At 43.3% G+C, this 15,749-nt stretch overlaps 1 protein-coding gene across 1 annotated transcript in view; it reads right to left on the bottom strand.

Moving 5' to 3' along the window:
* Positions 1–12,586, bottom strand: part of Scfd2 (sec1 family domain containing 2) — a 320,177-nt gene extending 307,591 nt beyond the window's left edge. Inside the window, exons 1-2 of the mRNA XM_036201528.1 lie at positions 11,610–12,586; positions 7,720–7,888 (exon numbers count right to left, since the gene is read on the bottom strand). Of these exons, the coding sequence (XP_036057421.1) occupies positions 7,720–7,888; positions 11,610–12,447 (1,007 nt within the window). The 5' untranslated portion in view covers positions 12,448–12,586. The remainder of the gene's footprint in view (positions 1–7,719; positions 7,889–11,609) is intronic.
* Between the last annotated feature and the right edge of the window lie 3,163 nt (positions 12,587–15,749).

Raw genomic sequence — 15,749 nt, 5'->3', positions numbered from 1 at the left:
GTGCCAGGTATGGGACTATTCCAGGTATGGGACAAAGTGGTGAATAAAACTGACAAGTATCTCTACTATCATGGATCTCTCTGCCAGAGAGTTAATCTCTATATATAGTAGAGAACGAGACCGAAACAGAACATAGAAAGAGCAGTGTTGAGGGGCAAATGCAGGGAAGATGACAAATACAAAGTGCTAAGATGGGGCTGGAGAGACGGCTCAGCAGTGAAGGGCACTGGCCGAGGTCCTGAGTTCAATTCCCAGCAACCACATGGTGGCTCACAACCATCTGTAATGAGATCTGGTGCCCTCTTCTTGGGTGCAGGCAGAACACTGTATACATAATAAATAAACATTTTTTAAAAAGTGCTAAGATGGACAGGAAAGTGCTGGGAGCCATGCAGCCTAGTGTCAGACCAGTATATAAGTGCTTATCAAACAGGTTCCCAGATGAGGCAAAGCCCACGGGGACAGTCTCACTTGGCAAGGACCAGTGAACTTCAGGATAGCATAGAATACTGCTGGACCATGTGGTCAGCATGCTCTCTTCTCTCTCATAATACTGATGATTCTCTTGGAAGTTTTAGCATTATTTTGTCAGCCATGCATGGAACAGATGAGATTATTCCAGGGAACCCCATTTTTTCTCAAATATTTTCCCCTAAAATTCTTTGGGGACTGATGCTTCTCAGGTTTCTTGTCTGGGGACACCAGCTGTCAATCCAGACCCTGGAAGCTGTTCTGATTCAGTGCTGACAGGATCGGAGGCAGATCACCCTATTTCTGTAAATGTTTTGTTAAGTTTTGAACAATACTGTTGTTCTTGAAAATGTGTGCCTATGTTTATCACATTTTAGTTTTGTAAAGACGGGATGTACCTGGCTTGATGTTTGGCCAAGCTAGCAACATGATAAATGTTGTTTTGGTTTAAAGATGTTTTGATGTAAACATTGAGGGAAAAAAACATATTTGACATACTTGTTTTTGATAGAAGTTAACATTGGAGAATGGGAAAAATGTGTCTGTTAGTATAGAAAAAAATGCTTGTTTTTGATGTATAAATAAAGGCAGCTGGAACTATTCGGGGCCAGCCACTGTGTGAAACTTATCTTGTGGTCAGATAATTCATTTCTTCATGCCAACACCCCTTCCCCATCTCAGGACCTAAACCCAGGCTGTGACAGGACTGCAATGCTATGGAATAATCCTCTGTACACTGTGAAAATGCATTGCTCTCCTTGCTAATAAAAAGTTGATTGGCCAATAGGTAGGCAGGGTTTTCAGGGCAGAGAGAATGCTGGGAAGAAGAGCAGTCAGAGGAGTTGCCAGCCAGACAAAGAGGAAGCAGGATGTGTACAAAATGAGGTAACAAGCCATGAGTATGTGGCAGCAAGTAAAGGGACAGAAATGGGTTAATTTAAAATGTAAGAGTTAGCTAGTAACAAGCCTGAGCTATTGGCCAAACATTTGTGATTAATATTAAGTGTCTGTGCATTTATTTTGGAGCTGGTAGTCCTGATAAAAATTCTGCCTACATTGTGACAAGAAAGGACTTGCTGAAAATGAAGAAAAACTTGGGGCAAGTGTGAGAGAAGAATCCAGGTGCAGAGACCATCGGGAGCCAAGGATTTGAAAGAGGGCACTGGAAGCCTATGCAAAGAATAGTAAAAAAGCCAGTGCAACTGGAAAGGGGCAGATGAGGAGGTGAGAAAGAGAGGACCTAGGAAGCCAGGTGGCTCTCAGTCTTGGGAATCTATCATAAGTCCTTTGCTTTCACAAGAAGAGTGCAGGAAGAACAGGAGAAATGGGCACTGCAGCCAGAAAATTCTGCAGTCCTAGGCCAGAACCAGTTGGGGTACATGCAGTTGGAGAATCAGGTAAAGGCTGAAGATACTGAAAGTCTAACAGATTAGAAAGAGTGGGGCTTGGGGCCAAGAACAGGAACCCATTTCAATAAGAAAAAGGATTCTGCCTTCTTCATGCCAAAAATATTTCACATAATCCAGGGAGGGCAGATAGGGATGGCCACACCATGCTGTAATGCATTTATGTTCTCAATTTCTCATTTGCATTGGCAGGAACTTCAATGGCTGTAATTGCAAACAGCCTATTATAAAAACTGTATTAGCAATAAATTTTTATTATAAAAGCTTATATCATGCTTAGAAACTTGCTTTTCAAATACTATTCCATTGCAGGCACATTTGTTGCCAAGTACCCATCTGTTCTGCATTTGATCCTCACTCCTCTCATTGAGAAGCTTCTGAAGAGCTGTCAAAGGTAGCAGTGGTTATTGCTATTGTGATGGACATATGGTGTATGCCAGGAAAACTGGGATTTATTTCAATTCCTTTGTGGACAAATCATCCAATGTTAACTCCTTCATCAGTCCAAGCAACTGAAACAAAGCTACCATTTTTCTCCCAATGAATGCTTATAATTTTCTCAGTATGTATCTCTGTGTCTTCTATAATGTATTTCCATCATGATCATTTCCCCAGCTCTGCCCTCATTAAAGCTTTATGCTTTACTCAGACCCTTCTAGAACTCATCTTTGGATGGCACTTAACCTCGTTTTCTGTAACATTTATTCATAGTCTAACAAGAAAAGAAAAGAGCACCAAAGAAGGCAAAGACCATACAAATGGACACAGCCTATGTAAGTGCTCAGAGGTGGAGCAGAAGCTTAGATAGTATGACTTTTGTTTAAAACACAAGAGGCTTAGATATCATTGAAAGCAATGCTCTCATTTTTTGGATGAAATAAGGTACAGAAAATGTGTCAGCATGTCCTTGGTTGTGATTACCTCAAAACAGTGATTCAATTTAGCTTAAACAATGAAGAAATATATTTTACTACATAATTTGAGACTCAAACAATGTGGGGGCATCCAAGGATTGCTCTTCTTTACAATACTCCTAGTCATTGACCTTCCCTGTTGCAGCAGTTTGAGGAGTCTTGGGAGTTAGGGAGAAGAGGAATCGGGAAGAAGCCAGGGTTTTACTTGAGTCACATTTAGGAAACAAAGACATGAGCAAAAAGACATTCCCTCCTGCCTCATGCCCATTCTTTTTATTTTAACATAATTCTGTTGTAGAATATTAGTTGAAGATGTATTACATTGCTTATGCTGTGGAACATTTAATGATGCAAAGATGTATTGCATTTTTTATGCTGCATTTGTTTAACACTGTGAGGCTGTATTGCTTTGCCTGTTTAAAACACCTGATTGGTCTAATAAAGAGCTGAGCAGTCAACAGCAAGGCAAAGGAGGGATAGGCAGGGCTGCCAGGCAGAGAAAATAAATAGGAGAGAAAAGAGAGAAGGAGAGAATGATGCCAGGGGCCAACCACGAAGCAGCACAGCCAGCCATGGATTAAGGAAAGAAAGAGACACAGAATAGAGAAAGATGAAAGCATAGAGGCAAAAGGTAGACAGGATAATTTAAGTTAAGAAAAGCTGGCTAGAAACAAGTTAAGCTAAGGCCGGGCATTTATAAGTAAGAATAAGCATCAGTGTATTTATATTTGGTAGCTTGGTGGTAGGTCCTCAAAGAGAAAAGGGGAAAAAAACCTACTTAATTCTTTATTGATTCTTTGGGAATTTCACATCATACACCACAATCCCATTCACCTTCCAGTTCCTCCATATCCACTCCTCACCCCTACAGCATGTTCCCCAAGTCCCCTCCCCCAACTAATTAAAAACAAAAACAACCCACATCCCTCCTCCATCTTTCCAACACTTCTTCATTCATCCTGTTGGCATTGGGAGCCACAGTGTGCCATGCAGTATAACCTTTCGACCAATTGGCACCACCAGCAAAATGTTCATTGCAATGAGTCATTGGTCTGGTTCAAGGCCTCTGGTACACCATCATCACTGGAGCCTCACTGAAACTCCTCTCAGAGATCCCGTTGTTGCTTGGAGTCATAGAGATCCTGCAGTTATCATTCTGCAGGACCAATCTCTTCACATGCTCCAGCAGGTCATAGATGGAGTAGATGTTAGGGTAGGCCAACCCAAGGCCCAGGATGCGGGTCTGGGTGGTAGCTGAGCTGGTTGCTCCAGGCCACTGGGACCACCCTCCTCAGGCAAGAGGCAGAGCTAGCTCTCTTAGGCCCATGCCATCAGGACCAGCTCTCCCATACCTGTGGTGATAGGCGGGGCCGTCTTTCCTCAGTAGGGGTTGGGGGGCAGCTCTTCCATGGGGGAGCAGTGTTGTGGAATATTCCTTTATACTATGTGAAGATATGTTACTGTGATTGGTTTAATAAAAAGCTAAATGGCCAATAGCAAGGCAGGAGGTATAGGCAGGACTTCTGAACAGACAGAGTTCTGGGAAGAAAAAGGCAGAGTCACCAGCTGGATGCAGAATAACCAGGATGGACATAATGGAGATGAGGTAACAAGCACATGGAAGAATGCAAATTAAAAAATATGGGTTAATTTAAGTTATAAGAGCTAGTTAGAAACAAGCCTAAGCTAAAGCCAAACTTTCATAATTAATACATCTCCATGTCATTTTTTTGTGAGTTGGTAGCCCCAAAATAAAAATCCATCTATAGGGCAGGGACAGCTTTCCTGCTGCAGTGTCCAGAAAGGGACAGGACCAGCTATCCCAGGGCCAGTGAGGGGCAGGACCAGCTCAGTAGGCCCTTGGATTTCAATTGGAATGGCTCTAAAGACCCATCCCCCCACGTAACAGAGGCCATAGACATCATCACAGACTCCAGCTGCAGCAGGAACACGGACTCAGACATGGCTCTTGGCAGCAGCTTGGGCCCAGACATCACTATGGCCCCAGAGGCAACATAAGTCATCCAGATCAGTATGACCCTGGAGGCAGTAAGGCCCTCAGACACCAACATGGTCTCAGGTGTCATGCCCATTTCTTAAACAATCACTTGCAAGGGAAAAGGCACTTCAGGACAGGCCCTGATGTAGAATGGATGCTGGAGAGACTAAATACACTGGCCACAATCATAACATCTGCTAAGGATCTGAGGCTGCTTTCATTCCTTTGTCTGTCCTGTCGAATGTGTAAGAGTTCACATGTTTTCTTGTACTCTAATCAACCCAATTCCTCTCATTTTACAACCTTTTCTCAGAGCTTACTTGCTCTTTTTCTTATTACTGTAGGCTTCTATGAAAGAGACATGGGGTAATGGGAAGCACTGACTCATAGCCAGCCCTCCACATCTCTAACTGCACATGACACCTTAAGTCACAAGACAAAACTGACAGGATTAGAATGGGGAATGATGGAATCTGTCTTACAGATTTGAGAGACATGAAATCAGTGAATATCTTAGGTGTTCAGGAGTGACATGCCAAGTCCTCTCTTAAATGTACTTTCTTACCAAAGGGCATCTCTGGTCTGGTCTCTTTTAAGTAAGTCTATAGACATTCACCTCCCTGCCATGCCACATGATCTCAGTATAGTTCTTAGTATGAACAGCTCCCAACCCCTACTGGGAAAAATGGGGACAAATGGCAAGACAGGCCTGTCCTAAGCAGAATGACTAAAAGACAGGAGGCAACTAAAACTAAGGCTCTCTGATGTCAAGGCCTTGAAGAGGCTTTTCCTGAGTTCTTGCTCCCTAGACTCCAACTATTTCTACTTTCAAAAATTTGATCAACAGTCTTCCTTTGATTCTACTAGCTGTTAAATACCTTTTAACACCACTGTTTTACTGAAATACGCAAATATATTTTCTGTTTTCTATAAAAATCACCATGAACAAACAGGACTTCTTGTATGAAATACTGACGTGACTTTATTTTGTGTCTTATTGAGTCCCTGAGTCTGGTCAAGAGCCTACCTCTCCTCTGGGCTCCATATGGACAACCCAGAGGGGAAGACAGTGGCTCTGAAATCAGACATTCTGGGTGCATTTCTAGCTCCACATCTATGTAATTTACTGTCTTGTTACCTCAATTTCTCTACTTGAAAAATGAGGAAATCTCCCTCATGGATTTACTGCAGAAACTTAAAGTGACTTCCCAACTACAAGATGCTTGGGGATGAGCTTGACACAATAGTACATTCTGGAAAATGTTAACAGAGCTGATGACAGTGGTGCCCTGTAAAGATGTCTCTCTTCTTCACCGTCATCACATCAGGCCCTGAGCATCTTCTTTCTATATCCTTCCCATGTGGACCTTATTTCCAAACCTTGAGACACAATCAACTCAAGGAAGGCCCACTCTTCCACAAGGTCAAGCTGATGAATTTACCTGACAGCTATCTATATGAATTTACCTGACAGCTATCTATAGGAATGGTCCCCAGTGGCAGTTCAACATCCCCAGTGGCAGTTCAGGTCAGATCAAATCTATGCTTTTCCTACTGTGCCTGAACATAACTCATGACACTACCACAACAAAAACAGTGCTCCATGAAGACAGGAATGCTGCTTCATCTTCTTTGGTGTCCTCATTTTTCTTAGCTCACAGAAAGTACTTAACTATTAGCTTCTGAGGATCCTCCAATCCCAAGGACCTCAGAAGAGAGGCAAGCTCTTGCTCTAGTTCCTCATTGTTTATATAAGCAGAGAGAAGACAAAGAATAAAACTTCCAATTTTCTTCCCACCCTAGGTACCAAAAGAAAAGCTGAAAACTTCAGATACTACAAATTGATTCTAAAATGACAGGAAATTTTAAATGTATTACTGTTTAGTTTGAAACTATAACGTCAAAACATCCTCTTTTGTTTAAAAATACAAAATAGATAAAGAAAATAAATATTCTATTTCACTACTAATACATTTAAAAAACAATTGCAGGGGCTAGGGAGCTGGCTCAGCTGGTTAAGGGCACTGGCTACTTTTGCAGAGGACCCAAGTTTGGTTCAAACACCCATGCGTCAGCTCACAACTGTCTGTAACTCCAGTTCCAAGAGCTCTGACACTTTCTTCTAACACCCATGGGCAGCAGACATGGGACACATACAACCATTCAAGGAAAGCACTCATACGCATAAAGAATAATAAATAAATCTAAAAAAAAAACAATAATTCTCCTAAGAATTGTAGATGAAGTACAAAGTTGAAAAGGTGTGACTATATATGTTTTTATTATCATGTCTAAAGAAAAGTCTTTTGTTTTTGAAACACTGCATGACTTCAAGGACACATATTCTTTGTTTGATTTCTCAAAGTGTATGGCGAAAAAAGATCTGCCTTGAAACGAAAACATCACCCAGTGATGCCCAAAGCATATTATTTAAATATAAAATATGTTACTGACTCATAGCTATATGGGTTGCATTCAGTCATCTGAAAAAGCCAAGTATGAAGAGAAACTGTGGAATCCCAGACTTAATCCCTATAAAACTATCTATCAAATGGAGAGCCACTCACGGACTCACTTCTCGGATGCTGGAAAAAGCACAAAATGCCACACTCTCTGGTTTACTATGCTTATTACTGATATATATAAGGTGGCATTTTCCTAAATATCACCCATTATGAATTGTTCTATTTGAGTAGTGTGTTATTCACTCACTCTTTTCTTTCTTCTATTAAAAACAGGATCGCATGCAGCCCAGGATGGCCTGGAAGTGGCTAACTAGGCAAAGATGATCTTGAACTCCTGACTCTCCTGCCCATCTTCCAAGTGCTAGGATCACAGGTTCATTTCTTTTCTATAGAGACATTCAGTCTTAGCTAAGGAAAAGGGAAGAGGAAGGAGAAGGAGAGAAAAACAAAGCCCCATGTCTTACTTGGATTGTGCAAGGCAGCCTGGTGCAATCACGTTCTGGTTTTCCTCCAGGGCCTGGACAGCGGTGAGCTCTGCCATGTTGACCATCACATCGTTGGTGTGGCCTGGCAGCTGTGGAAGCACTGAAATGATCTTCTCTACAAAGTTGTCTCCATGATGTCCAACCGCTCCTGTTTAACCACACAATCAAATGGAAACTCAGAGCGGACGGAAAAACATTGACCTCATACCGTCATCAATTCAGGGTCACTCAGGAGCAAAGGGCAAACACTGCACTTCTATAACATTAATGCACCACATCCCCTCCATTTCAGTACTCTTAATACTTGTGCGGCTCACTACATCTACACTAACACAGCCATAGGCTATCACTCATTTCACAGTATTAAGTAACTTATGGTCTCATCAAGTAGAAATTTCCTTTTATTTAAACAATATAACTTAGAATACAAGCTTTTAGGAACTGAAAACGATCTCTATATTACTGATATAGAATCAAAACACTACAGTCACACATCTTTGTAGCAAATGAAACTTTAAGCTGACCATATGCAAGATAACTTGGATGATTACCCAAAAAATACCCGATAGAAATATTTGCACTTATAAGCTTTAGGACCAGTAACAAACCAATCTAAATTACAATCTACCCTAAAAAAGTCTACTCGATCTTTTCTATAGGAAAGCGTATCATAATTCTAAAATGAAAAAGAGATGGGACAGTTAGATGGCTCAGGGGAAAACGGTGCTTACATCATTAGAAGTCAGGTCTAATAATTTGACTTCATTCCCTGGAACCCTCATAGCCAAAGTAAAAAACCAACTTCTGCTGGGTATAGAAATTTCTTGGCTTCCACTATGCCAAAAGGTGATTATTTCCAGACAGGAACATAAGTCAGTCTTAGATCCACATAGCAGAGGCTAAGCAAGCACATCATGTCCTAGAAAATAATCATTTATGTCTGGCTTCATCACCTCATCAGACTATTGCCCCCTACCAACATATACATGTGACCTCATCCCACAGGGGAGATACCCTCTAGAGGTGCAGGAACTCATTCTCTAGGGTGATGTAAACATCTACTCCCTCCAATGACAAACCAAAGCATGCTTCCACCAAAGTTCAACTTGGGGAACCAATGAGATTGGTGGGGTCACTCACAGAGCAGGAGTGAGATTAATGGCAGGACCATGAGTGACCCAAAACTGCCTCCCACCAGACTGTCCTATGGGCATTTCTGTGGGGCATTTTCTTGATTAATGGTTGATATGGAGGACCCAGCCCACTGTAGGACCAATGCCACCACTGAGCAGGTTGTCCTGGGTTATACAAGAAAGCAAATCCAGTAAGTACATTACTTCATGGTCTCTGATCTGGGTCCTGCCTGAGTTCCTGCCCTGACTTCCCTCACTGATGGAGTATTACCTGAAAGTCTACGCCAAATGGACCCTTTCTTCACCAAGTTGCTTTTGGTCATAATGTTTATCACAGCAACTGAAAGCAAACTACAATACGTGAATACTATGGTGAGAAGACATAGCAAAAAAAAAAACAGCAAACCAGATTTATGACTGATAAAATCACACAGCAAAATCACCGAGTGCTTATCTATCTTTTGTATCTTTTATTATTTAATTGGGGGTGAGCCCATACGTTTGCTGAAATGTTTACCCTTTCATGTGCTTGTAGAAAGTAGAGGTAGACAATGCATGTCTTTCTCTATGGCTCTCCATCTTATTTTTTGAGACATTCTGTTGCTGATCCTGAAGCTCATCAATTGGCTAGCTCTGCCTCTCCATACCAACCACCACCACCACCACCACAAACAGCACTGAGGTTACAGATGCACGCTCTCACACTCAGGCCATCACATTCAGCTTCTACATATGTTCTCGGGATCCAAACTCAGGTCCTCACACATGTGCAGCAAGCACTTTACCCACGGAACCATCTCTCTATCCCTAAATTTCCTTTTACTCTTTGCTGTGTTCTAGTGTAGTAAACACTAATCTGAGGTTCAGGGGGGAAGGAGTCCTATGACTCATCCATGGATTTGGAAACACAGAAGTCACTAACAAAGCCATTATCTGGGAAGTTTTAAAAAATAAAAGTTTAATGGAGTGGAAGTAAAGAATAAAAACTGACATAGATGATTGTGGAAATGGCCCACAATCTAGACAATTCTCAAGTCTGCTACAAAATGAAGCCAAATATAAAGGAATTGAAGTTGGATGATGAGGAGGAGTCAAGAAAGGGTATGCTCCATTCTGCCTGTATGCCAAAGATGAAAGTCTGGAAGAAAAAATAAATACATAAAAAGGTGAAAATGATCAACTTAGGGGTACTGGGCAGAAGCAAATCCATGAGAAGTGATGAGAGAACACTGGGCTAGGCTACATGGGTAAAAATGTTAGGAGGGAAGGAATGTTCCCTTTAAATATGAAGGAAAGAGGAAACGGTATAGAATGTGTAGTAGATTTGGTGACGGGGAGGGCAGAAGCCTTCTGCTGCCTGTGTTTTGTGGAATTCTGCCCTCAGGGCATGACATGGCCATTGCCCTCTTGGAATTAGCTATGATTACCATAGGTACAACCCACTAGCAGTCCCTCAGAACTACATCTTAAAAATCCATCTAATTAAGGTAAAATTTCAAAACTACTTCCTACTAGTTTTATAACATCACTCAAGTTTTATTTCTAACCTGCAAAATGAATGCCTACTGTTATCAGTTTTCTGACCCTGAGTGGCTAGCACATGCACATACTATTATTAAATTATATCTACTTAACTTTAGGACAAAGTTGACCTCTGAAAATAAATGCTCACATCATATATCAAAAAGCACTTTTCTCTTCACCTATTTTAAGGTTAGAGGTATTCCTTTCACATATAAATAATACTTTGCCAAAATTTGAGATTGCTATACAAACTTCAACAGAATGAGAGCTAAGAATAAATCAATACACATTTGAAAGTATTTTCTACAATTCTTTTTCCATCTCCTTACAGGTAGGGTCAGTTCCACTTTTGTGTTTTGTTTTTTGAGACAGGGTTTCACTGTGTAGCCTTGGCTGTCCTGGAACTAACTCACTATGTAGACCTGGCTAACCTCGAACTCACAGAGATCCAACTGCCTCTGCCTCCCAAAGACTGGGATTAAAGGTGTGTGCCACCACCACCACCACCACCACCACCACCCAGCCAGCCAGTTTGAGTTTTTTAAAAATTACATTTACCTATTTATTTGTATATGCAGGGGCATGTACAAGCCATGGAGTCTTGCAGAGATCAGAGGACAACTGGACAACCCTCAACCATGTGGGTCCCACAGAACAAACTAAGATCATCCCCTGGGCTGGTGGTTCTATAAGAAAGCAGGTAGAGCAAATCATGAGGGTCAAGCCAGTAAGCAGCGCCCCTCAATCAGCTCCTGCCTCCAGGTCCCTGCCCTCTTTGCGTTTCTGTTCTGACTTCCTTCATTGATGGGACTATGATGTGGAAGTTTAAGTCAAATGAACTCCTTCCCTCCCCAAGTTGTTTCTGGTCATGGTGCTTCATCAAAGCAACAGAGACCCCAAGACTAAGACAACTGGTATTAGGACATTTCGAATAGTCTCCGGACTAAGTGCAGTTGCTTAAAGCACAACAACAACGCACACTAAAGCCATATTTGCCCCGTTACAGCATTTAACAAATTATACTGTACTTGGTCTATACCCACCCCCTCCTCCACCAGACAAAACAACTGCAGACGCTGTCAAATCAGGAACTGATTCATTTAGTTCATCTTTCTATTAGCAACCTCAATATGAGGCCAACAATGCTGTATCAATGAAAAGGTCCTGTAGCTAGGTGAGTGAGGAAGAAGAACTCCTACAAATTCCACTTACCTGTGAGATCCAGAGTCCGATCTACAAAGACCACGGACGCCCTGCCTGTAACAGTCTTCTTCCTGTTCTTGGCAGGGGCATAATTTGCCAGATCTGTAGCGATGACCCGACTGAGGGAACCCACAGCGAAACACTCCTCTCGTACGCCTAGATGCTCACACAGAGAACTGAGGCCTGACACCAGGCATCTGATGTGCAGCAGCAGCTCAGGGGTCAGGGCAGTGGCATCCACTTCACCCAAGTTGATCAGCCTCCTCTTGTCGGGTCTGGCACTGTTAAGGAGATGCACATCCCGAGGTAGCAGTGGGAAAAGGGTAGCAAAGGCAGGAGTAAAGGCAAGGTGGGGGGCAGCCGGGGCGAGCAACAAAGGGATATGCAACACCTCAGCCGTGTAGTTCATGTTGCCCATCCACTCGCAAAGCTTCTCCTCCAGCTGTTCGAACACCGGCTGCTGCCCCTCTAGCTCGGCCGCTGCAGCTGCTGGTACGTGGTTAGCAGTGAGGTGGACTGCGTGGCTCACGGCTGTGACCACCACACAGTACTGAAAGTGACTGCGGCGGATGATGTCTCGTAGAGTGTCTACCGTCCGGCCTTTCAGCAGGCAGCTCAACACGAACACCGCCCGGGGTTGCTCGGCTCCACCGCCAATTGCGTGGGGCTCAAATTCCCTCAGGTGGCACGCTGGACCCTTCACCGCCTCCAGAAGCCTGCTTGATCCGCAGCTCCAGTGCAGGCTCTCCGCGCAGGCGGCGTCCAGGTAGACCACGGACCACTTCACTTTGGCCAGCACCTGCTCCCAGCCTTGCTGGGCAAAAGACAGTACGCCCGCGGCGCTCATGGTTCGGTACTTGCCGGCTGGCCGGGAGAATTTGCCGGCTGGTGGGCAGAACTTCGGTCAGAACTCAGAACTTCCGGATACTGAGTACCTTGAGACTTTTGACAGTCAACACAGTACACGTGGGCCAGTCTCTGACGCGTCCAAGAGTGCGCACGGTGATGACGTCTCAAGGCGCTGATTGGCTGGCCAGGCGCGCGGGCTGGCGGGAGGAACCTGTACGCGGGAGGAGGAAGCCCGCCGCGCAAAGGGAGTCAGTCATCCTGAAAAGTTGGCGGCAGGTGCTTTCTAGGAAGGAGTTGAAATGGGTTGTGTTTGTTCGTCTCTGTCAGCTCACGGCACCTTTTCCTTCCAGTTAAGTGTTCTGAGGAATAATAAAACCTAGCCTGAAGTTCACTATCCTCCGCACAGGCACTTCCCCATCTCAACTTGGAGCGGCAGGAGAAAACAGGGATAATTACCGCTACACAGTGTATACGTTATCTTCTGCACTGTTGCACACAAGCCTCGTGAAACACCTACTGGGACCAGCAAGATGGCTCAGCGGGGAAAAGCTCTTGCAACACAAGCCGATGACCTGAGTTCAATCGTTGGGACTCAATGTAGAAAAAGAAAATGAAGAACATGGCGCCAGCAGTTCTTGCCCTCTCGCATTCCCTCTTCCTTGCTAAACCGTTAGATTATATTCCTAAATCTAGCCACCAAGGTCTCGTCTCTTGTTTGACCACTTCCTTATGCCTGACTGAAACGCCTAGGTCCAGCTATCAAAACACCTGTAATCCCAGCACTCGGGAGGCAGAGGCAGGTGGATCTCTGTGAGTTCGAGGCCAGCCTGGTCTACAGAGCTAGTCCAGGACAGGCTCCAAAGCTACAGAGAAACCCTGTCTCGAAAAACAAAACAAAACAAAACAAAAAATCATTATTTGGCTACACTGGCTAACATGTCACCAATTCATCCTAACACAGGCTTCTCCTTTTTCTCCTTAAAAACCACTCCTGCAGAAGAAACACCTGCTGCTGTCTTTGCCCTATCCAGAGTGCTCCCGTGGGGCGGGGAGAGGGGGGGGGCGAAGTAACAAAATCTTTGTGCTGAGAATTTGGTGTCTGGCTGCATTCTGTACTGACTCCGAGGCCCCCTTCCAAAAGGACTCAGGGAATGTTGTCCTCCTTCGACCTCCACATGCTCACTATGGCAAGCGCACAATTCCCACCCTCAATACAACACACACACACACACACACACACACACACACACAATCAAATTTTTTCTCTTTTCTCAATCTTTCCTCCTACATCTAAATCTAAATCTTAATCTGATTCAAAACTCCTACTTTCTAGTTCTTCATCCTTGCTACTCTCCCTCACTCCCGAGCCAACTACAATGATTTCCCACCATTTCTGCATGCTAAGCTTCAAAGATCCAATGTCCAATTGAAACCACTACCTAACGTACAAAAATTTACACCTGGTAAATCTTGCTCTCTCAAAGCAAATTCCAATTCTACCTTTCAGCTGATGGTATTTCCCAGATCATCGCCTCTACTAATCTTTTGTCAGAACTGACTGACATGTAGCACTCAGTTGAATCATTTACTAAAAGTGCTTGTCACATCATTGAGCTAAAATTCTAACATAGCTGTTTGTCTTAACATATTTATCACTAGGATGGACACTAGAAGACTGGAATCCCCCAACCTAAATTATCATAGCTGAGATGTATGAAGAAAAGTTCTCAGAAGAAACATAAACAAGGAAGTGGAAAAAGAAAAACCGACAAGACTAGGACACGTCTTTACTTTCTCGTCTAAGTAGTGGGAATTTTTAATGGGATTTTAGTGTAAGAATAACTTGTTTGCCTGTGGATTTTTTGAAAAGGGGTTCCAGATTATTATGTGGAAAACTAATTTGAAATGTTTTACACACACACACACACACACACACACACACACACACACACACACACAATCATAAGGCTTTTTGGTTCATTTTACAACTACCGAGTCACGCAGGAAGTACATTTCAAGAACAGAGTGGGCAACAGTGACCAGTGCCAGAGAAGGGAGGAAGTAAGGAGAAATTTTCAGAGAATCTACTAGATTTGAACCTGTGCAAGAAAACAGGCAGGGAAGACAGGCGGAAGAGCAGATGGGGGGGGGGGGTGTCGGTAAGAACCCTAGGAACTCTTTCCATGATGTTGAAGAAAATAAGGTTCTAAAGGAATGAGGAAGAAAGTTGGACAATTGTAAGATTAAAGTCAAAGAAAGTACTGGGCCTCTACATTTCCTGGTGAACAATTGCAGGATAATAAAATCCACGGATAGCCTTGAATGTGGACTGTTGGAGTAGAGGAAATGGTGAAGATGGTTGAATAGATTTCAGAACATAAACGAAGAACATAAGACATGTAGGATATGCAAGTCATTCATTGTGATGCTGAGTGGTGGGGAGGAGACAACTTCATCCCATGTTCGATCCTGACGTCATCTGTGAACAAGGGGAAGCGAAGAAGCAGGGTAGAGTGGTTAAGGTGGGTGGTATGAACTAGGAAGAAGAGAATTTTCACAGGCACCTGGAAACACAATGCCCTGTGGTGGCCTACAAGGACTAGAGAACCAGCAAATATTATCTCCAGACTCCACAGCTAGCTCTCCTATCCCTTCTTATGGGGACAGTGATCTCCATTCCAGTAAGAAGGACCTAATTCTTTCCTAAAGGCTGTTCTTTAAATACCATCACATAGTAGATTTAAGGTTTCAGCATAGACATTGTAGGTGGGGGGCTTGGGCCACAAATAGTCAGTCAGTAGCGGTAAAATGGGGAGCCAACATATTTTAAACCTCTAAAGTATCAGTGTAAATCCTGAGTGGTCCACACTGTACATGTATTTAGTAGGCCATGAGCAAGGAAGCTTAGCTTTCTATTTACAGTAAGAAATCGCCATTGAAATGTTGTGTGTGACTTGAATTGTTGTGTGGCAGCGGAGCTATAGAAAGGTGGGCAGATTTGGGGTACATTTTTATAGGAAGTACTAACACGTTGGCAGTGCATCTTTATAGGCAGGAGAGGTATAGCTGAGAGGAAAGGGAGAATCAGAGGTTTGAGGGGTTTGTGCTGATAAAATGGTTTGGATGTGGTTACTAACAGTAAATGCACACAGCCTGCGGAAATGTGAAAAGGGACAGAACAAGCATGGAAGAACAATGTGTTAGTCCTACTTTGAGCATCAGTTTGAAGTATCTATTATCTATCCAAGAGAGTGGCTAGGTAAACAGAAAAAAGCAGGGGTAAAAATCCTTTCTTTCAGA

Source organism: Onychomys torridus, chromosome 10, assembly GCF_903995425.1.
Source record: "Onychomys torridus chromosome 10, mOncTor1.1, whole genome shotgun sequence".
NCBI classification, from domain to species: Eukaryota; Metazoa; Chordata; class Mammalia; order Rodentia; family Cricetidae; genus Onychomys; species Onychomys torridus.
Note: the sequence above shows the minus strand (reverse complement) of the source record. Positions and strands in the feature narration are given on the sequence as shown.